Raw genomic sequence first — 21786 nt, forward strand, 5'->3', positions numbered from 1 at the left:
AGTAGAGGTGCTGCTGTGCTTTCTTTGTAATTGCACTTGTGTGTTGGGCATCTGAAATGATAACAGAAGAATTTAAAGTCGCTGACGGTCTCCACCTCTGATCCTCAAATGAGGACTGGCTCATGGACCCTTCCCCCCCCCCCCCCCCGTTTCCTCCTGCTAAGGTCAATGTCAGCTCCATATTCTTGATAACATTGAATGAGGTGTTGTTGTTGTGGCACCACTCAGCCAGATTTTCAATCTCCCTCCTATATGCTGATTTGTCACCAATTTTGTTTCAGCCAATGATAGCAGTGTCATCAGCAAACTTAAATATGGCATTGGAGCTGTGCATAGCTGCAGTCATAGCTGGTAGGGCAGGGGGAAAAGCTGGTAGGGCGGGGGAAAAGCACACAGCCTTGTGGCGCTTCTGTGCAAGTGGAGATTGTGGAGATGATTGTCAATCTAAGCAGACTGGAATCTGCAAGTGCAGAAATCGAGGATCCAATTGCACAAGGAGGTATTGAGGCCTAGGCCTTGGATCTTAGTGATTCTTCTGAGGGGATGGTAGTATTGAATGCCAAACTGTAGTCTGTAAAGAGCATCCTGATAATCTTTGCTGTCCAGATATTCTGGGATTGAGTGAAAAGTCAATGAAATGACATCTGCTATGAACCTGTTGTGTGGTAGGCAGATTGGAGTGGATCCAAATCTCTTAGGCAGGGATTGATATCTTTTTATCACCACCTCTCAAAACACTTCATCACTGTGGATGTAACTGTTTCTGGACAATGGTCATTGAGGCAGGTTTCCATCTTCTTAAGTATAATTGAAGCCTGCTTTACATAGCTGGGTACCTCACACTACTGAAGTGAGAGGCTGAACACTCCAGTCAGTTGACCACCACGGGTCTTTAGTACTCAGTGAGGTACCCCGTCTGGACTGGATGCTTTCCGTGGGTTCACCCTCCTGAAGGATGCTCTTACATTGGTCTCAGTCACAGAAATCACAGGATTATTGGGCTGTGGGAGTGCATAATAGTTTTGACGGTCAAAGTGAGCATGGAAGGCATTGAGCTCATCTGGAAGCGAAGCCCTTTTGTCACCTATGTCAATTGATTTCACTTTGTGATAACATTCAATCCCTGTCACGGTTGTCGTGCATCCTTTGCTAGCTGCTTGTGGCTGTTGATGGTTACGAAGATTTGTTGCAAAGACAGCACTGAGCCAGCTTTCTTGGGGAGAAAAATTTGTGTAAATGGAATATAATCAGGATGTGAAAAACAGCAGTATAGTAATACAGTGAACTACAGTATTCAGATAATTAGCATGAAGTATCATGTTCCTCCAAAAGAGAAAAGCAAGCTTTAAAGGTAAAAATAGGCTTGAAATCTTACAGTCAGCAATTCTGTTACCTATTTCATACCCCTTTTTTTGCCAAATTCTTTTCACAATTCAGGAGCAAGTACGATGTTTTGATAATTTTGAGTACCTTGATTAGATTTGCCATTCTTTTATTTCACTGGAATTGTCTGATATTCTTAAGACCGTAAGGCCATGAGATACAGGAGCACTTGGCAGAGTCAGCTCTGCCATTCAGTCACGGGCTGATCTAATTTTTCCAGTCATCCCCACTCCCCTGCCTTCGCCCCGTACCTTTTGATGCCCTGGCTAATCAAGAACCAATCTATCTCTGCCTTAAATGAACCTAATGACTTGGCCTCCACAGCAGCCCATGGCAACAAATTCCACAGATTTACCACCCTCTGACTAAAGTAATTTCTCCGCATCTCTGTTCTAAATGGACGTCCTTCAGTCCTGAAGTCGTGCCCTCTTGTCCTAGACTCCCTTGCAATGGGAAATAACTTTGCCATGTGTAATCTGTCCAGGCCTTTAACATTCTGAACGTTTCTATGAGATGCTCCTTATTCTCCATAACTGCAGGGGATACAGCCCAAGAGCTGCCAGACGTTTCTTATATGATAACTCTTTCATTCCTAGAATCACTCTCGTGAATTGTCTCTGATGAACCCTCTCCAATGTCAGTATATCCTTTCTAGAATAAGAAGCCCACAACTGCACACAATACTCCCAAGTGTGGTCTCATGTGTGCCTCATAGAGCCTCAACATCACATCCCTGCTCTTATATTCGATATGTCTAGAAATAGATGCCAGCATTGCATTCGCCTTCTTCACCACCGACTCAACCTGAAGGTTAACCTTTAGGGTATCCTGCAGAAAGACTCCCAAGTCCCTTTGCATCTCTGCATTTTGAATTCTCTCACCATCTAAATAATAGTCTTGCCTGTTTATTTCTTCCACCAAAGTGCATGACCATACACTTTCCAACATTGTATTTCATGTGCTACCTCTTTGCCCATTCCCATAAACTATCTGAGTCTCTCTGCAGGCTTTCTGTTTCCTCAACACTATCCGCTCCTCCACCTATCTTTGTATCATCGCCAAATTTAGCTACAAATCCATTAATCCCACAGTCCAAATCATTGACATACATCGTAAAAAGCAGCGGTCCCAACACCAACCCCTGTGGAACTCCACTGGTAACCGGCAGCCGGCCAGAATAGGATTGTTTTATTCCCATTCTGCTGATTAACCAGTGCTCCACCCATGCTAGTAACTCCCCTGTAATTCCATGGGCTCTTATCTTGCAGGTGCAGCCTCATATGCAGCACCTTGTCAAAGGCCTTCTGAAAATCCAAGTACACCACATCTACTGCAGCCTCTTTGTCTACCCTGCTTGTAATTTCCTCAAAAAATTGCAGTAAGTTCGTCAGGCAGGATTTTCCTTTAAGGAAATCATGCTGGCTTTGGCCTATCTTGTCATGTGCCTCCAGGTATTCAGTAATCTCAACCCTAACAATCGATTCCAACAACTTCCCAACCACTGATGTCAGGCTAACAGTTCTATAGTTTCCTTTTTACTGCCTCCCACCCTTCTTAAATAGCAGAGTAACATTTGCAATTTTCCAGTCATCCGGTACAATGCCAGACTCTTACTGATTCTTGAAAGATTTTTGTAATGCCTCCGAAATCTCTCCAGCTACTTCCTGCAGAACCCGGGGGTGCATTCCATCAGGTCCAAGAGATTTATCCACCCTCAGACCATTAAGCTTCCTGAGCACTTTCTCAGTTGTAATTTTCACTACGCATACTTCTTTCCTTGACACTCTTGAATGTCTGGTGTATTGCAGATGCCTTCCACTGTGAAGACTGATGCAAAATATGCATTCAGTTTTTCTTCCATCCCTGCATTTCTCACTACAATATCTCCAGTGTAATTTTCTATTGATCCTATAACTCCCATCAGCTCTCTTTTACCTTTTAGAACATAGAACATAGAATAGTACAGCACAGTACAGGCCCTACGGCCCACAATGTTGTGCCAACCCTCAAACCCTGCCTCCCATACAAGCCCCCACCTTAAATTCCTCCATATACCTGTCTAGTAGTCTCTTAAACTTCACTAGTGTATCTGCCTCCACCACTGACTCAGGCAGTGCATTCCACGCACCAACCACTCTCTGAGTGAAAAACCTTCCTCTAATATCCCCCTTGAACTTCCTACCCCTTACCTTAAGCCATGTCCTCTTGTATTGAGCAGTGGTGACCTGGGGAAGAGGTGCTGGCTATCCACTCTTATCTATTCCCCTTATTATCTTGTACACCTCTATCATGTCTCCTCTCATCCTCCTTCTCTCCAAAGAGTAAAGCCCTAGCTCCCTTAATCTCTGATCATAATGCATACTCTCTAAACCGGGCAGCATCCTGGTAAATCTCCTCTGTACCCTTTCCAATGCTTCCACATTCTTCCTATAGTGAGGCGACCAGAACTGGACACAGTACTCCCAAGTGTGGCCTAACCAGAGTTTTATAGAGCTGCATCATTACATCGCGACTCTTAAACTCTATCCCTCGACTTATGAAAGCTAACACCCCATAAGCTTTCTTAACTACCCTATCCACCTGTGAGGCAACTTTCAGGGATCTGTGGACATGTATCCTCAGATCCCTCTGCTCCTCCACACTACCAAGTATCCTGCCATTTACTTTGTACTCTGCCTTGGAGTTTGTCCTTCCAAAGTGTACAACCTCACACTTCTCCGGATTGAACTCCGTCTGCCGCTTCTCAGCCCACTTCTGCATCCTATCAATGTCTCTCTGCAATCTTTGACAATCCTCTACACTATCTACAACACCACCAACCTTTGTGTCATCTGCAAACTTGCCAACCCACCCTTCTACCCCCACATCCAGGTCGTTAATAAAAATCACGAAAAGTAGAGGTCCCGGAACAGTTCCTTGTCGGACACCACTATTCACAATCCTCCAATCTGAATGTACTCCCTCCACCTCAACCCTCTGCCTTCTGCAGGCAAGCCAATTCTGAATCCACCTGGCCAAACTTCCCTGGATCCCATACCTTCTGACTTTCTGAATAAGCCTACCGTGTGGAACCTTGTCAAATGCCTTACTAAAATCCATGTAGATCACATCCACTGCACTACCCACATCTATATGCCGGTCACCTCCTCAAAGAACTCTATCAGGCTTGTTAGACACAATCTGCCCTTCACAAAGCCATGCTGACTGTCCCTGATCAGACCATGATTCTCTAAATGCTCATAGATCCTCTCTCTAAGAATCTTTTCCAACAGCTTTCCCACCACAGACGTAAGGCTCACTGGTCTATAATTACCCGGACTATCCCAACTACCTTTTTTGAACAAGGGGACAGCATTCGCCTCCCTCCAATCCTCCGGTACCATTCCCGTGGACAACGAGGACATAAAGATCCTAGCCAGAGGCTCAGCAATCTCTTCCCTCGCCTCGTGGAGCAGCCTGAGGAATATTCCGTTAGGCCCTGGGGACTTATCCGTCCGAATGTGTTTTAACAACTCCAACACCTCCTCTCCCTTAATATCAACATGCTCCAGAACATCAACCTCACTCATATTGTCCGCACCGTCATCAAGTTCCCTCTCATTGGTGAATACCAAAGAGAAGTATTCATTGAGGACCTTGCTCACTTCCACAGCCTCCAAGCACATCTTCCCACCTTTATCTCTAATCGGTCCTACCTTCACTCCTGTCATCCTTTTTTTTCTTCACATAATTGAAGAATGCCTTGGGGTTTTCCTTTACCGTACTCGCCAAGGCCTTCTCATGCCCCCTTCTTGCTCTTCTCAGCCCCTTCTTAAGCTCCTTTCTTGCTTCCCTATATTCTTTAATAGACCCACCTGATCCTTGCTTCCTAAACCTCGTGTATGCTGCCTTCTTCCACCTGACTAGATATTCCACCTCACTTGTCATCCATGGTTCCCTCACCGTACCATTCTTTATCTTCCTCACCGGGACAAATTTATCCCTAACATCCTGCAAGAGATCTCAAAACATCAACCACATGTCCATAGTACATTTCCCTGCAAAAACATCATCCCAATTCACACCCGCAAGTTCTAGCCTTATAGCCTCATAATTTGCCCTTCCCCAATTATAAGTTTTCCTGTCCTCTCTGATTCTATCCTTTTCCATGATAATGCTAAAGGCCAGGGAGTGGTGGTCACTGTCCCCCAGATGCTCACCCACTGAGAGATCTGTGACCTGACACAGTTCATTATCCAATACTAGATCTAGTATGGCATTCCCCCTAGTCGGCCTAGTTGACTTTTATGTACTTAAAAAGCTTTTAGTATCTTCTTTGATATTAGTCACCAGCTTGCTTTCATAATTCATCGTTTCCTTTCTAATGACCTTCTTAGTTTCCTTCTGCAAGTTTTTAAAAGCTTCCCAATACTTTATCTTCCCACTAGCTCTGGCTTCCTTGTATGCCCTCCCTTTTGCTTTTACTTTGGCACTTGTCAGCTATGGTAGTGTCCTTCTTCCATTTGAAAAAAATTTTTTGTTTGGAATATATCTGTCTTGCACTTTCCTCATTTTTTACAAAAACTCCAGCCATTGCTGCTCTGCTGTCCTTCCTGCTAGTGTCCCTTTCCAGTCAACTTTGGCCAGTTCCCCTCTCATGCCATTGGAATTTCCTTTATTCCAGTGAAATACTGACACACTGGAACTTTGTTTCTCCTTCTCAAATTTCAAAGTGAACTGGATCATATTGTGATCATTGTTCCCTAAGGGTTCCTTAACCTTAACCTCTCTTATCACCTCCGGATCATTGCACAACACCCAATCCAGCACAGCCAGTCCCCTAGTGGGTTCAACAACAAGCTCTTCTAAAAAGCCATCCCTTAGACATTCTATAAATTCTCTCTCTTGAAGCCTAGTATTGGCCTGGTTTTCCCAATCCACTTTCATGTTAAAGTCCTCAATGATTATCATGACATTGCCTTTCTGACATGCCTTTTCTATCTCCTGCTATAATTTGTAATCCACATCCCGGCTGCTGTTTGGAGACCTGTATAACTGCCATTAGGGTCCTTTTACCCTTGCCATTTCGTAACTCAACCCGTAGAGACTCTACATATTCTGATCCTATGTCACCCCTTTCTAACGATTTAATATTATTTCTTATACACAGGGCCACACCACCCTCTCTACCAGCTAAACTATCTTTCGGATACACCGTATATCCTTGGACGATCGGCTCCCAATGGCAGCTACCCTTTAGCCAAGTTTCAAAGATGGCCAGAACGTTATATTTGCCAATCTGTAGCTGAATTTCAAGATAGTCCATTTTAATTCTTACGCTGTGTGAATTCAAATGTAATACTTTCAGTTCAGTATTTGTTGCTTTCTGTTTTATCTGCACCATGTCTCTATTCCCCTGTAAATTATCCCACTGGCTTTGATTCTGTCTCATCTCTGTCCTTTCTATCATCTCGGTTGAATGCTATCTTTGATTTATTTCTGTTTTCCCCTTCCTCAGCCCCATCCCCCTGCCAAATTAGTTTAAACCGTCCCTAACAGCTCTATTAAACCTGCCTGCTAGGATTTTGGACCCCTTTGGGTTCATGTAACCTATCCTTTTTGTACAGGTTATACCTCCCCCAGAAGAGGCCCCAATGATCCAGGAATCTGAAGCCCTGCCCCCTACTCCAGTCTCTCAGCCACGCATTAGTATGTCTGATCATGCTATTCTTGTGCTTGTTAGCATGTGGCACGGGCAGCAATCCTGAGATTACTACCCTGGAGGTCCTGCTTCCTACCCAACTCCTTGAATTCTCTCTTCAGGACCTCCTCCCTTTTTCTACCTATGTCATTGGTATCAACGCGTACCAAGAATTCTGGCTGTCACCCTCTCACTTAAGAGTAGTCTGCACGCGATCCAAGACATCTGTACCCTGTCACCTGGGAGGCAGCACACCATGCGGGTCTTTCTATCAGGCTGACAGAACCTCCTGTTTGTTCCCCTTACTATGGAATCCCTTATAACTACCACATTCCTCATCATCTTCTCTCCCTTCTGCACCACGGAACCAGGCTCAGTGCCAGAGACCCAATCGCCGTGGTAATTCTCTGTCAGAGCACCCCCCCCCACCCCAACAGCATCCAAAACTAGATAACGATTACTGAGACGGATGGCCACAGGGGTGCTTTCTACTGTCTTGAGTTCTTCCCTTCAGTCACCCACTTGTCTAACTCCTGCAGCCTCGGGGTGACAAGCTCCTATCTATCTCCTGATCACTTTCCCTAATAAGCTGTAGGTCATCAAGCTGCAGCTCCAGATCCTTAACAAGGTTTCTCCGGAGCTGCATCTCGGTGCACCTGGCACAGATGTGGCCATCTGGGAGACTGAAAGATTCCCAGGACTCCCATATCTGACACTGAGATCAAAGTACTAACCCTAAAGACATACTCTCTATTCCTCAAAAAATGCAAGGAAAAATCCGAAGTCCACTTACACACTTACCTCGCCAAAGCCCAAATGAGCCAAAGCACTAACACTCTGACTCAGAACACTCCATCAATGACTGCTCTTTTGACCACTCTGCCAGGCAGTGTCTTCCTTTTATGTCTGAATCTTCCCTGTTCTCCAACCCACGATTGGTGCTCCGGTTATAGCCAAGTTCCCATGAAGCTTTCCCCTTTTAAACTTCACTCCCAGACCTGTGCGCTACCTCTTCTCTCGTAGCTCTCCATTTCACAATTGGTTCGCCGGTTATCTTTAGTGAGTAACAATTTTTGTGTAGTAGTTCTGACTGCTTTTACAATTTAAGAGGTTCAAAAATAGTATTAATATATTTATTAGAAACTATAATCTAAATTTCTTTGCATGCTTACATATTGTTGGAAATTCTTAAGTGTTTGCATTGTTCTAATTCAGGGATGGTGAACCTATGGCATGCACGCTCAAGATCTGTCTGTCTGTCTAGGTACCATATCCGATGCGGACTTTGGTGACCATGGTTTTCCATATAGATCTATCCTTCGTTTTTTTGGATGACTTCCATTTTCTCGATGTGTAGCCACCTGGCTATGCTTTTGATGTACATAAGCCGAGGTCTTCCTCTAGGTTTACTCCCCTCAATCTTTCCAGAGAGTATGAGTTTTTCTAGTTCATCTTTCAGCATGTTGTGTCCTAGGAATCTGTCTTTCTCTTATTGTTGGTATGAGTGATCGAACTGCTTGGGCTCTTCTGAGAACTTCTTCATTTGATGTGTGTGTGGTCCATGATATTTTTAACATTCTCCTGTACAACCATAATTCAGCTGCTTCTAGTCTCTTTTCCATTGCTGGAGAAATGGTCCAGCATTCACTTCCATAAGTCAGGATAGAATAAATGTAGCACTGCAGTATTCTGTTTTTAGTGTGCGTGATTATCTTTCTGTCTGTTAATATGGTCTTCATTTTTTGGAAAGCTTCTTTCGCCATTGCTATTCTGTATTTGATACCTGTGTCGCACCTGCCATTACTTGGTATTAGGCTGCCAAAATGTTTGAATTTGTTGACTTGTTTGACGTTTGTATTTCCAATCTTGATCACACATTTATGGGATGTTTGTCTTCCTGGGCCCATGCTTTCTGTCTTCTTAGTGTTGATTGAGAGGCCTCTGCGATTACTTTCTGCTGCCACTGTAGTGAGTAGTTCTTGAAGTTTTGTTTCTGAGTCAGCTATTAGTACGATGTCATAGAAACATAGAAACATAGAAACATAGAAAATAGGTGCAGGAGTAGGCCATTCGGCCCTTCGAGCCTGCACCGCCATTTATTATGATCATGGCTGATCATCCAACTCAGAACCCAGCCTTCCCTCCATACCCCCTGACCCCTGAAGCCACAAGGGCCATATCTAACTTCCTTTTAAACATAGCTAATGAACTGGCCTCAACAGTTTGCTGTGGCAGAGAATTCCACAGATTCACCACTCTCTGTGTGAAGAAGTTTTTCCTAACCTCGGTCCTAAAAGGCTTCCCCTCTATCCTCAAACTGTGACCCCTCGTTCTAGACCTCCCCAACATCGGGAACAATCTTCCTGCATCTAGCCTGTCCAATCCCTTTAGGATCTTATACGTTTCAATCAGATCCCCCCTCAATCTTCTAAATTCCAACGAGTACAAGCCCAGTTCATCCAGTCTTTCTTCATATGAAAGACCTGCCATCCCAGGAATCAATCTGGTGAACCTTCTTTGTACTCCCTCTATGGCAAAGATGTCTTTCCTCAGATTAGGGGACCAAAACTGCACACAATACTCCAGGTGTGGTCTCACCAAGGCCTTGTACAACTGCAGTAGTACGTCCCTGCTCCTGTACTCGAATCCTCTCGCTATAAATGCCAGCATACCGTTCGCCTTTTTCACCGCCTGCTGTACCTGCATGCCCACTTTCAATGACTGGTGTATAATGACACCCAGGTCTCGTTGCACCTCCCCTTTTCCTAATCGGCCACCATTCAGATAATAATCTGTTTTCCTATTTTTGCCACCAAAGTGGATAACTTCACATTTATCCACATTAAATTGCATCTGCCATGAGTTTGCCCACTCACCCAACCTATCCAAGTCACCCTGCATCCTCTTAGCATCCTCCTCACTGCTAACACTGCCACCCAGCTTCGTGTCATCCGCAAACTTGGAGATGCTGCATTTAATTCCCTCATCCAAGTCATTAATATATATTGTAAACAACTGGGGTCCCAGCACTGAGCCTTGCGGTACCCCACTAGTCACCGCCTGCCATTCTGAAAAGGTCCCGTTTATTCCCACTCTTTGCTTCCTGTCTGCTAACCAATTCTCCACCCACACCAATACCTTACCCCCAATACCGTGTGCTTTAAGTTTGCACACTAATCTCCTATGTGGGACCTTGTCAAAAGCCTTTTGAAAATCCAAATATACCACATCCACTGGTTCTCCCCTATCCACTCTACTAGTTACATCCTCAAAAAATTCTATGAGATTCGTCAGACATGATTTTCCTTTCACAAATCCATGCTGACTTTGTCCGATCATTTCACCGCTTTCCAAATGTGCTGTTATCACATCCTTGATAACTGACTCCAGCAGTTTCCCCACCACCGACGTTAGGCTAACCGGCCTATAATTCCCCGGTTTCTCTCTCCCTCCTTTTTTAAAAAGTGGGGTTACATTAGCCACCCTCCAATCCTCAGGAACTAGTCCAGAATCTAACGAGTTTTGAAAAATTATCACTAATGCATCCACTATTTCTTGGGCCACTTCCTTAAGCACTCTGGGATGCAGACCATCTGGCCCTGGGGATTTATCTGCCTTCAATCCCTTCAATTTACCTAACACCACTTCCCTACTAACATGTATTTCGCTCAGTTCCTCCATCTCACTGGACCCTCTGTCCCTTACTATTTCTGGAAGATTATTTATGTCCTCCTTAGTGAAGACAGAACCAAAGTAATTATTCAATTGGTCTGCTATGTCCTTGCTCCCCATAATCAATTCACCTGTTTCTGTCATCAGCATATCTGATGTTATTTATATTATGGCCTCCAATTGTGAATCCTTTGATGTCTTTGATACTTCTCAAGGTAATTTCACTATACAGGTTGAATAAGTCTGGCGAAAAGACACAACCTTGCCTAACTCCTCTCATGATATTCACATACTCACTCACTTCTCCTTCTATTCTGATGGATGATGTCTGGTCCCAGTATAAGTTTCTTAAGAAACGTATATCTTTCCCATCTATGTCAAGATCTTGAAGCATTTCCAGAAGATCTTGCTGTCTGACAGTGTCAAAAGCTTTTGTATAGTCAATGAAACATAGGTAGATGTCTTTTTGTACCTGGATGGCTCATTCACAGATCATCCGCAGCATGAAAATTGCATTTCTAGTTCCAGTGTTTTCCACAAAGCCGCATTGTTCTTTACTGATTTCTGGTTTTATACAGCGTCTTGCTCTCATCATGATTACTCTGAGAATAATTTTTGCCACGTGGCTCATCAGGCTTATAGTACGATGTAACTCATATTCTGTTGCTCCCTCTTTCTCTGGAAGTGTGATGAACACTCAAGGTAGCACGTGAAAAAATTTAGTTGGCACACAGCTTACAGTGTTGTCCCTCAATTCTTTTAAACTTCACCCGTAATAAAAAGATATGGTACATAATGATCATTTGCTACCTGATGAAGCAGCAGGTTTTTTTTTACAACCCGAGAGAAGTGCAATGTTTTCATCAGAAGCGTTTTTATTGGAAATTGTCAGCTAGACGGATGCAAGAGCATGTGACGTTAGAGGGTACATTTTGAAATCCTCACAGTCCTGGATTTGGTGATATTTGGATAGTAAATGATTACAATAACAATACTATTTAGAAATAGTGTAACTTTTCAATTGTCATTTAAAATATTAATAACTTTTGAAATGGTTTTCTAAAATGCTACATTTATTTCTGTTATGCTTTTATAGCAAAACAATAAATACATGTAAATAAGCAACAGGACTCATCCCTTTTCCTTAAAAAGTCCAGAATTATTGTTGATAATTCATTAATTGGTAATCTTTGTTCAACGTTTTCATGGCATGCGAGAGAAGTTTTTTAAAATTTTATTGCCAATTTTGGAACATTTTACTGCCCTCACAGTGACACCCACTGTACAAAAGCTAGGCAAGGAGTTAAACACCTTCTCAAAATTTCACCCAAGCCGGAAGCTTTCTTCGGGGGTTTTAGTGAGAGCTTTCTTGTGAAACTGTAGAAAGTTAAGTAAAGTACATATTAACTTCAGTACTGAATTAATGGAGATTGTTATCTTTCTACATGTGTGCTTCAAGTCGAAATCTGAATTAATCTATGCAGGAAATTATATTAACAAAACAGCTTATGTACAGGAGGTGGTGTTCCTACAAAATGAACTGTGGCTCTGTAGGCTTGAACACTTCCCACCTGGCATCCATGGGATGTCAACTTAACTATTTAAACTAAAAGTCAGATGATCATTTCATTAAGTCTTTGGTTAAAGAAGGACGATCTCCAAGATTGGCCATGAAAATAATCTTACTGCAGAGTCTTTATTCATTCTCTCTTTGAAGATGTCTGCTTTGAGGACATACTTGCTTATGGTAATGTCTGATGAGCAGAGCAGTGATGCAGTGCCAATGTTCCCTCAAATTTTTTTTTACAGCTGTGCAGACCAACTATTACTCTGAAAAGGAAATTTTCACATGGCCTGAAAACTGTGGCACAATAAAGCTTTATATAAAAGAAAATTTCAGCTGAACGACAACGAAGGCTATGTGCACATGAGCATTTCAGTTATTGCGTGGCCAATCATCCATGCATTTTAGGAGGAACAGTGCATAGTGCTCACCCAGTATGATGATTCTGTGAGGTACCTTGGAAATGAGTTATGCCCTCTTAATACTTCTTCTAACTCACAGTAGCCCCTCAGTCAAGAAAGGGACAGAGTTCACTGAGGTAACTTTGGATTGGGAAAGATTCCTGCTTTGTGATCCACTGCACTTCCTCTGCATACATCTGATTAACAAGAAAGATTCTACTCTTTGTCCAATTCAGATGCTCTGCACTGAGAGATTGCTTACAAATGTGCCAACCACTGCAAAGGATTTTTTGGCTACACCTACAACCTTCTCCTTCATATAGGCACTTAACTCTCACAGAGCCTGAAATGACGTGGGCATCCATTCTCCTGGATACTACTCTTAAACGTGTTGACCATGGGCCAAGGAGCAGTGTTCATGTATCTTATGTACACAGATGGTGTCTCCGCCAAGCAACAGAAGCGTCAAGTTGGGGTATGTTGTCACGATGTCTTTAAGGTGTAAATGACTGCATGCAACTTCAGGAGCTGGGACTTCATCCTTGTTATTGGGAATATGGTTACAGTCAGTAAGGATTGGGAAGGGTCACAACAAATCCACTGGCTCTAATTCTAGCAGCTGCTGATGTTCCAGAACATGTCTTTGGAATGTATGAGGAAGTAGTTACATCTGATGCTCAGCTGGCTCCCTGCTGTGCGACGGATATGCTAGAATAAGTAGTAGTCCAAGGTGCTGTCCCTGAATTTACAGCTGTATCTGGGTCTAATTCTTCTGAGGTGTCAAAAGGTTTCTAGCTAGTTTCCTGGAGTCTACTGGTGCTTGCTGCACCGTGTGTCCATCTGTGTTCTGCAATGTATCGTTACTGTTTTTCCAGCCTACCTTGCTACCCTTCCGAGATTCTGCACCACTCTCTGTGATAAAGTTTAAGGCAATGGGGGATTCTCAGATCCCTGTAAACAATGAATTAAGTACTGACTATGTCTGTGACTGCAGTGTGTTTGAATAATGTCTCACAGCTGCCTTCTTTGGAGCAAGATGATTAAAGTTTGCCCAGATAAGATGTCTCTAGGCTTTTCACCCTTTTTGATTTTGAAAAAAAGCAGTACCTGATGGAAATTAGACAGAACATTCCTTTCTTAATTAAAGCATAAATTTGACGGATGTTCTTATCTTTGTAATTAAGTTGTGGCTCCAGCAAACCAGGTAGGACATTCTTTAATTAAGGTGGCTGGAGTGTCTGACAAATTGATTGTACTTTTGTATCAATAGTCCATTGACTTGACCGAAATAGTTATCAAACTGATAGTTCTCTGTATCAGTAGTCCATTGACTTGACCGGAATGGTTATCAAACTGATTGTTCGTTTGTATCGGTGGCCTTATAACTGCTGACAATTTTGATATCAGGAAGTGAACTTGTAGAGCCGCCGGGGAGATGAGAAAGGGTCTGTCCCTGATGTTGCGTCCAAGTTCACTCGCCGGCTGAGCTCGAAGAAATAAACGGGTGAAAAGATAAGTAACAATCTTTTTGTGCTGTTGTTATTTGATCCAGCAAAGTTACGTTTACATCCGGATGACTGTCTTGCCCACATGTAAGTGACTGTGCCCAGGGCTTCTATGGCCACTCTCAGCATCCAACTCAAACTATTGTCCAATGGTGATTTATCACTGCAGCCTGGTGCAGTGAGTTAAGGCTGTGGAGCTGATTCTTTTGTAGCTTCTGTTGAAAAGTGAACCACTGATGCCTTTGGTGCACTGTTCATCCCTTGTGTGCTCTTACTAAGTGGTGAATACCTATGCGTTTTCAAGTTGGGTACTTCTCCCTTTCAGCCTTAAGGGTTTATCTTTGGATTTGAATCTGAAGCAGAGAAGTACTGGGTAAAAATTCAGTGTGAAGCATAACAGGAATGTGGTTCTTGCGTTTGTCTTGCTTTGTACACCTTTGCCTCTACTGAGGCAGCCTCAGCTTCATGCTCCTCTTTGAAAGCACTCAATGTAGCCTGAACATCAGCTTTCTCCATGTTTATATGAGCTTTCTCCATTTGCATTTCAACTTTGCGCTTTGCACTGCTCTCATTCTTGCCACTTCAGCTCTGGCAAGGGCCCATGCTGTAGCTATGGGGTTTTGTCGTGAAGACTGGATCGAATTTGCTCAGTTTTGAAGCAGTCATTGTAGCGTACAGCATTCATTGTGTTTTTAGACCACAGGTGGTGCCTTTGAAGATGAGTCATCTTTTCACTCTACTCGCAGTGCATGTGTACAAAGCTAGACAGGGAGGTAAACACCTTTTCAAAAATCACACAAGCCAGAAGCTTTCTTCAGGGCTTTTAATGAGAACTTGCTTGTGTAACTGCAGTAAGTTAAATAAAATGTGCTAAATTCAATGCAGAATCATTGCAGCCCTGAATATACTAATACTATTGATTATTCTCATGAGCAGTGTACCCCAAGGTAATATACACACACGCAACATTCTGTGAACTCCTGGCACAACGATAGTTTAATACCAATAAATGTAATACTTCCTTCAAAATGTATACTAAATGTTTACTGTATTAACACTCACAGATATTGCTATTTCAAGGGCAAATGGTGTGGGGGGGGGGTGATGGAGATGGATGCCTTTCTACATCATGTGCTTCAAGTTGAAATCCAAATTAATCCACACAGGAAATGATTTTAAAATCAGCTTGTGTACAGGAAGTGATGTTTGTACAAAAGGAACTGAATACAAAATGAACTGCCTCGAGAGGCTGGAACAGACATGCTCTCAAAAGGGTTTGTCACCCTGGGAGCCACTAGGGTTGTATCCCCTCTATCGCCCCTGCTCTAATGCAAACCTTTGTATTATTATTTTATCGCATTTTAGAATGTGCAGATTTCCATTCAGGTAAAAGTTTTCATTTACTGTGCTGCAGAAAATAACTTACTACTTGAAATATTTTTGCTTAGTTAGACTAGTACCTCAGATTTTTTTGTAATCCAACACACAGTACCTATAAAAAGTACTCACCTCACTTGGAAGTTTTCATTTTATTGTTTTACAACATTGAATCTCAGTGGATTTAATTAGGCTTTTTTGACACTGATCAACAGAAAAACTCTTTTGTGTCAGTTGGAAAACAGCTCTCTACAAAGTGATCTAAATTAATTACAAATATAAAACACAAATTCATTGATTGCTTAAGTATTCATCCCTTTCAAATTAGCATTTAGTAGCTGCACCTTTGGCAGCAATTACATACGGTCTGTGTGAATGGGCCTGTATCAGCTTTGCACATCTGGACACTACAAATTTTCCCCTTTCTTCTTTACAAAACTGCTCAAACTCTGTCAGACGCAAGGAGATTGTGAGTGAATTGTCCTTTTCAAGTCCAGCCACAAACTCACAATTCATTTGAGGTTTGGACCCTGAGTTGGCCACTCCATGGCATTAACTTTGTTGTTTTTAAGTCATTCCTGTGTAGCGTTTGAATTATGGCTGGGCTCATTGTCTTGCTGGAAAACATATCTCCCAAGTTGCAGTTTTCTTGCAGACTGCAACAGGTTTTCCTTCAGGATCTCCCTGTATTTAGCTGCATTCTTTTTACTGTCTACCTTCATGGTAGGGATGGTGTGTTTTTGGTGATGTGCAGTATTTGGCTTACGCCAAACATAGTGTTTAGTCTGATGGTCAAAAAGCTTAGTTTTGGTTTCTTCAGACCGTACAGTTTTCTTGCTGATTTTAGAGTCTCCCACATGCCTTCTGGCAAACTCTAGCCAAGATTTCATCTGAGTCTTTTTAGCAGTGGATTTTTTCTTTGACAATCTCCCATAAAGCTGCAACTGGTGAAGCACCCGGGCAACAGTTGTTGTATGCGCAGTTTCTTCCATCTCAGCCACTGAAGCTTGTAACTCCTCCAGAGCTGTCATAGGTCTTTTGGTGGCCTCGCTCACTAGTCCCTTTCTAGGCAGGTTCTTTCCGTTTCTTGATTGCTGACTTAACTGTGCACCAATGGATATTCAGTGACTTGGAAATTTTCTTGTATCCATCTCCTGACTGTGATTTTCAATAATCTGTTCATGGAGTTGCTTGAAGTGTTATTTTGTCTTCATGGTGTGGTTTTTGCCAGGATACTGGCTCACCAGCAGTTGAACCTTCCAGATACCTGTGTATTTTGTACTACAATCAATTGAAGCACCTTGACTGCACATAGGTCTCCAAAAATAGATCTCCACTTAACTAATTATGTGACTTCTAAAACTGTTTGGCTGCACCAGTGATGATTTGGTGTGTCATATTAAAGGAGGGTGAACACTTGTGTAATCAATTATTTTGTGTTTTATATTTGTAATTACTTTAGATCACTTTGTAGGGATCTGTTCCCTTTGACACGAAATTGTCTTTGTTTTCTGTTGATCAGTGTCAAAAAAGCCAAATTAAATCCACTGTGATTCAATGTTGTAAAACAATAAAACACGAAAACTTCCAGGGGTGGGGTTATAGTCACTATATAAATGATGATTAGGATTTTTCAGTAAGCTCCTTTGTGAAACTCAGGGCTGACTGTACTTCCACCATTTTTCAATCGCATCAGGCACCAGAACCCTCCAATAATTGATGAGTAAATGGAAGCACTGAATGACAGAAAACAAAATTTGTTTGTGGTAATTGTTCACCTGCATTGGTTTTTTTTTTTGGACAACAATTTGGATTGAATGATTTTTCTTGCTGCCTATCCCAGAGTACCTAGAGCTTAAAAGTTTTTTCTCCTTTCTCAACCCATATCAAAGTTAGGACTTTCATGTTTGGTGTGAGTTGGTTGATAAATAAAAGAAATGCTGAGTCAAATTGCACACTCATTTTAAATTGAGTTCCAAATTTTGTCATGGCTACTAACCTTTAAATCATCTTCTCCCTCAGGTTGCTAAGTGATACGCCTGCATCCTATAAAGAAAATGAGCCCAATGTACCCAATAAAATTGAGGTGAGTACGAGACTGATGTATAGTTGTCACACAAGGCAAGTACAAAGTTATTCTCTTTAATTATTTAAAATGTTTTTCTATTTCAGTCATGTTGTTTGTTAGAATTACTGTTCTGCGGGAAGATTCTTTGTTTTATATAATCTTTGAATGACTTGAATATTGAAATGTAAGGTGGACATTCAATTTGTTCATTGTAAACTTGGAGATATAGCACAAATGAAGATGCCAAATCTCTAACAGATGGGTGTTATGTTTTCTAGCTCCAAAATATAAAAACTAATTGGAAGGAAAACAGAAGAGCTGAGAATTGCGAATCTTAGTTTGTGTTTACTTTAAGTGAGGCACACACATGTTATGTGGTAGCGTTATGACTTATGCAATTGATCATTTTTTATATAAAACCTGTAATGGTTTATTTAAACAAGGATGCTTAATCAAACAATGTATTTACAATATCACTCAAATACTACTGAAATATTAAGTACACAACACTCGTCCCTGTGTAGCTGAGGCATTGATCGTGTGGATAGTCAGAGGCCTTTTCCCAGGGCTGGCTGGAATGGCTAGCACGAGAAGGCACAGTTTTAAGGTGCTTGGAAGTAGGTACAGAGGAGAGGTCAGGGGTAAGTTTTTTATGCAGAGAGTGTTGAGTGCGTGGAATGGGCTGCCGGTGACGGTGGTGGAGGCGGATACGATAGGGTCTTTTAAGAGACTCCTGGACAGGTACATGGAGCTCAGAAAAATAGAGGGCTGTGAGTAACCCTGGGTAATTTCTAAGGTAAGGACATGTTCGGCACAACTTTGTTGGCCGAAGGGCCTGTATTGTGCTGTAGGTTTTCTATGTTTTTATGTTATACACAATACAACCATTATACAGATAGCCACAGCATAGTAAATTTTTAAATTGTCCCATTCAGGCCTAAAGATTTGAATGCCATGGAAGCTTTCTTACTTTTATAAGGTAATGGCTTTTCTGACAAAGGGGATCATTCTACTTGGCAGGTAAGATTTGGGGCTGTGAAACTAACTCAGGTTCTAAGGCCTCCTCCATGGTGGTTGTAGGAGCTGACTGAGACTGCAGGAAGTGGTTCTGACAGCAGTAGCCACCTTTCTTCTCCAACAATTGATTCTGCTCTCCTCAACTGATTGATGTGTCATCTCCAGATGATATTAAACACAATCTCCACTGAGTAAGGGAGTGGTCCAATCTGTTCTTGTCTTTCTGAGTACCCACTTTTGATCACCTCTGTAGTCCCTTGCTAGGATTGCTTGTCCAGGAGTGAAACACTGAGCCTGCAATTTATCTCATCTGTTTGTCCTGCATACTATTTCTGAGATTTGGGTTTGAGGAGATCCAAGGTGAACGCAAGTGATGACCCAGGAGCAGCAGAGCTGAGGAGTTTTTGGCTATGGTGTGTGCTGCATTTGCAATATGCATGGAGGAAATCTGAGCTTCTGATTCAGTGTTAAAGTAGTGTATTCTGCTGATATTGCTTGCAGTGTGTTCTATAGACTCTGGACAAACCTTTCAGCGAAACCATTTTTAGCTGTTTGGTACAGTGCAGATACCTTATTCCATTCATTTTTAGGAATGACTGAGACTGTTCTTCCACAAACTGTAGTCCATTGTCACTACATGTTCTGGAACACCAGTCATTGCTTCGTACATCAACGGTCTCTGATGCTGAATTGGAGGCTATTGGGAACACTTCTGGCCACTTTGTAGCTGCATCCACTGCTGCCAAGAAATTTGTGCCAATGAGCAGTCCTGAAAAATCCACATGAATCCTCTGCCAGGACAATGCCGACCATTCCCAGGGATGGAGAGGCACTGTTCTTGGCATTTTCTGAGTGTGTTGGCATCCTGCACAGTACACGGCAAGCTGCGTGATCTGCTGGTTTATCATAGGACAGCAGACAAAGCTTTGAGCAAACACTTTAATTTTAACCATGTCAAGATGTAGCTCCTCCAACACTTTAGCTCTCAGCTTGAATGACACAACAACTCAATCCCCACATAAGACAACCCCCATCAAGAGTAAGTTCATCACGGCGCTGGTAAAATGGGGAAACTGGAGTTTCTGCTGTACATTCCAGCCATTTTAGGTGGCCCTGTAGACTTGAGACAGTGTGGGGCCTGTTCTGGTTCCCCTTTGGATCAACTCTGTTGTAATAGGGACACATTCAAAGTTCAAAAAGTTCAAAATAGATTTATTATCAAAGTACACATATGTTACCATATACGACCCTGAGATTAATTTTCTTTTGGGCATACTCAATAAATCCAATAAGAGAATAATTATAATAGAATCAATGAAAGACCATAACAACTTGGGTGTTCAACCAGTGCACAAAGACAACAAACTATGCAAATATATAAAAAAAATAAATAAGCAATAAATATCGAGAACATGAGATGAAAAGTCCTTGAAAGTGAGCCCATAGGTTGTGGGAACATTTCAATGATGGGCCAAGAGAAGTCAAGATTCTGATGGTGAGGGGTAATAATTGTTCCTGAACCTGGTGGTGTGAGTCCAGAGGCTTCTGTACCTTTTTGATGGCAGCAGTGAGATGAGAGCATGTCTTGGGTAGTGGGGGTCCCTGATGATGATTGCTGTTTTCTTGCGACAATGCTTCTTGTAGGTGTGCTCAATGATGGGGGTGCTTTACCCATATTGGACTGAGCCATATCCACTGTTTTTTGTAGGATTTTCTATTAAAGGGCATTGGTATTTCTGTACTCGGCTGTGATGCTGCCAGTCAATATACATCTATACATCTCTAGAAGTTTGTCAAAGTTTTAGATGTCATTTTGAATCTTCGAAAAATTCTATTGAAGTAGAGGTGCTGCAGTGCTTTCTTCAGAATTGTGCGTACATGCTGGATCCAGGACAGGTCCTCTGAAATGATAACACCAAAGAATTTAAAATTGCTGACCCTCTCCATCTCTGATCCTCCTATGAGTACTGGCTAATGGTCCTCTGGTTTCCTCCCCTGAAGTCAATAATCAGCTCCTTGGTCTTGCTGACAATAAGTAAGAGGTTGTTGTTATGGCAGCACTCGGCCAGGTTTTCAGTCTCCCTCCTTTACGCTGATTGGGCCTAGACAATGGTGTCCTAAGGAGACTTGAATATGGCATTGGAGCTGTGCTTAGCCACAGTCATAGTGAGTAGAGAAGGGTCTAGGTACATAGACTTGTGGTGCACCTGACTGGTGAAGATCATGGAGGAAACATTGTCAATCTGAACAGTACTGAGGTCTGCAGGTAAGGAAATCCAGGATCTAATTACACAAGGAGGTACTGAGACCAAGATCTAGTCAATAAAGAGCATCCTAATGTATGCATCTTTACTGTTCGGATGTTCCAGGGTTGAGCGAAGAACCAATAAGATGGAATCTGCTGTGGACCTGTTGGTCCAGTAGGCAAAGTGGAGTGGATCTAAGTTGCTTCTCCAGCAGGAGTTGATAGGTTTCAGCACCAAACTCTCAAAGCATTTCACCACTGAGGATGTAATTGCTACTGGATTATAGTTCAGTTCATCTACATTAGCTGCGTCACTGTCTTCTGGGAGCGTGTTGACTATAATCTTGGGAGGGCGCACAGGGTTCATCCTCCCATGCTTGGGCTCCCATATGATGACTAGGCTGGCAGGTAGCTTGGGGTGGCGTAGACAGTGTCCCGCTAGTTATAGTCTTCTCGCCTCGATTTTAGTGGTGAGCATCGGTAGGTCATCATAGAGCTCGACGTAGGCTAATGTAGATGAACAGAACACACTGATGAGGGAGAAGGAGAAGTGGAGAGTCCGTCATCATGCCCGACGCCGGTCCCCTAGGCCTGAGTCGACGTAATAGTAGAGGTAGATGATAGTTACCGAGACAGGTTACCAAGTTCTTCTTAGGCACCGGTATAATTAAAGCCTGCCTGAAGTAGGTGGGCACCTCAGACTGCAGAAGTTAAAGATCTCTGAACACTCCAGCCATTTGATCAGTGCAGGTCTTTAATACTTGTCCAAGTACCCTGTCTTGATTTTTGATTTACATTGTGGTGAATACATCAAGAGGAGTGTCCTTTTTGGTAAATTTTTTTGGTAGTTCCTCTTCCAAGAGTAAGCAACACT

The 21786-nt window shown here is 42.5% G+C and overlaps 1 protein-coding gene across 4 annotated transcripts in view; it reads left to right on the forward strand.

Annotated features, from left to right (window-relative positions):
• rock2a (rho-associated, coiled-coil containing protein kinase 2a) overlaps positions 1–21786 on the forward strand; it is a 259822-nt gene that overhangs the window by 133791 nt on the left and 104245 nt on the right. For all 4 annotated transcript variants that reach the window (XM_063037545.1, XM_063037552.1, XM_063037559.1 and 1 more), the window contains exon 10: positions 17605–17668. In XM_063037545.1, coding sequence (XP_062893615.1) covers positions 17605–17668 — 64 coding nt within the window. The remainder of the gene's footprint in view (positions 1–17604; positions 17669–21786) is intronic.

The sequence above is a fragment of the Mobula hypostoma genome, chromosome 2 (assembly GCF_963921235.1).
Source record: "Mobula hypostoma chromosome 2, sMobHyp1.1, whole genome shotgun sequence".
NCBI lineage: Eukaryota > Metazoa > Chordata > Chondrichthyes > Myliobatiformes > Myliobatidae > Mobula > Mobula hypostoma.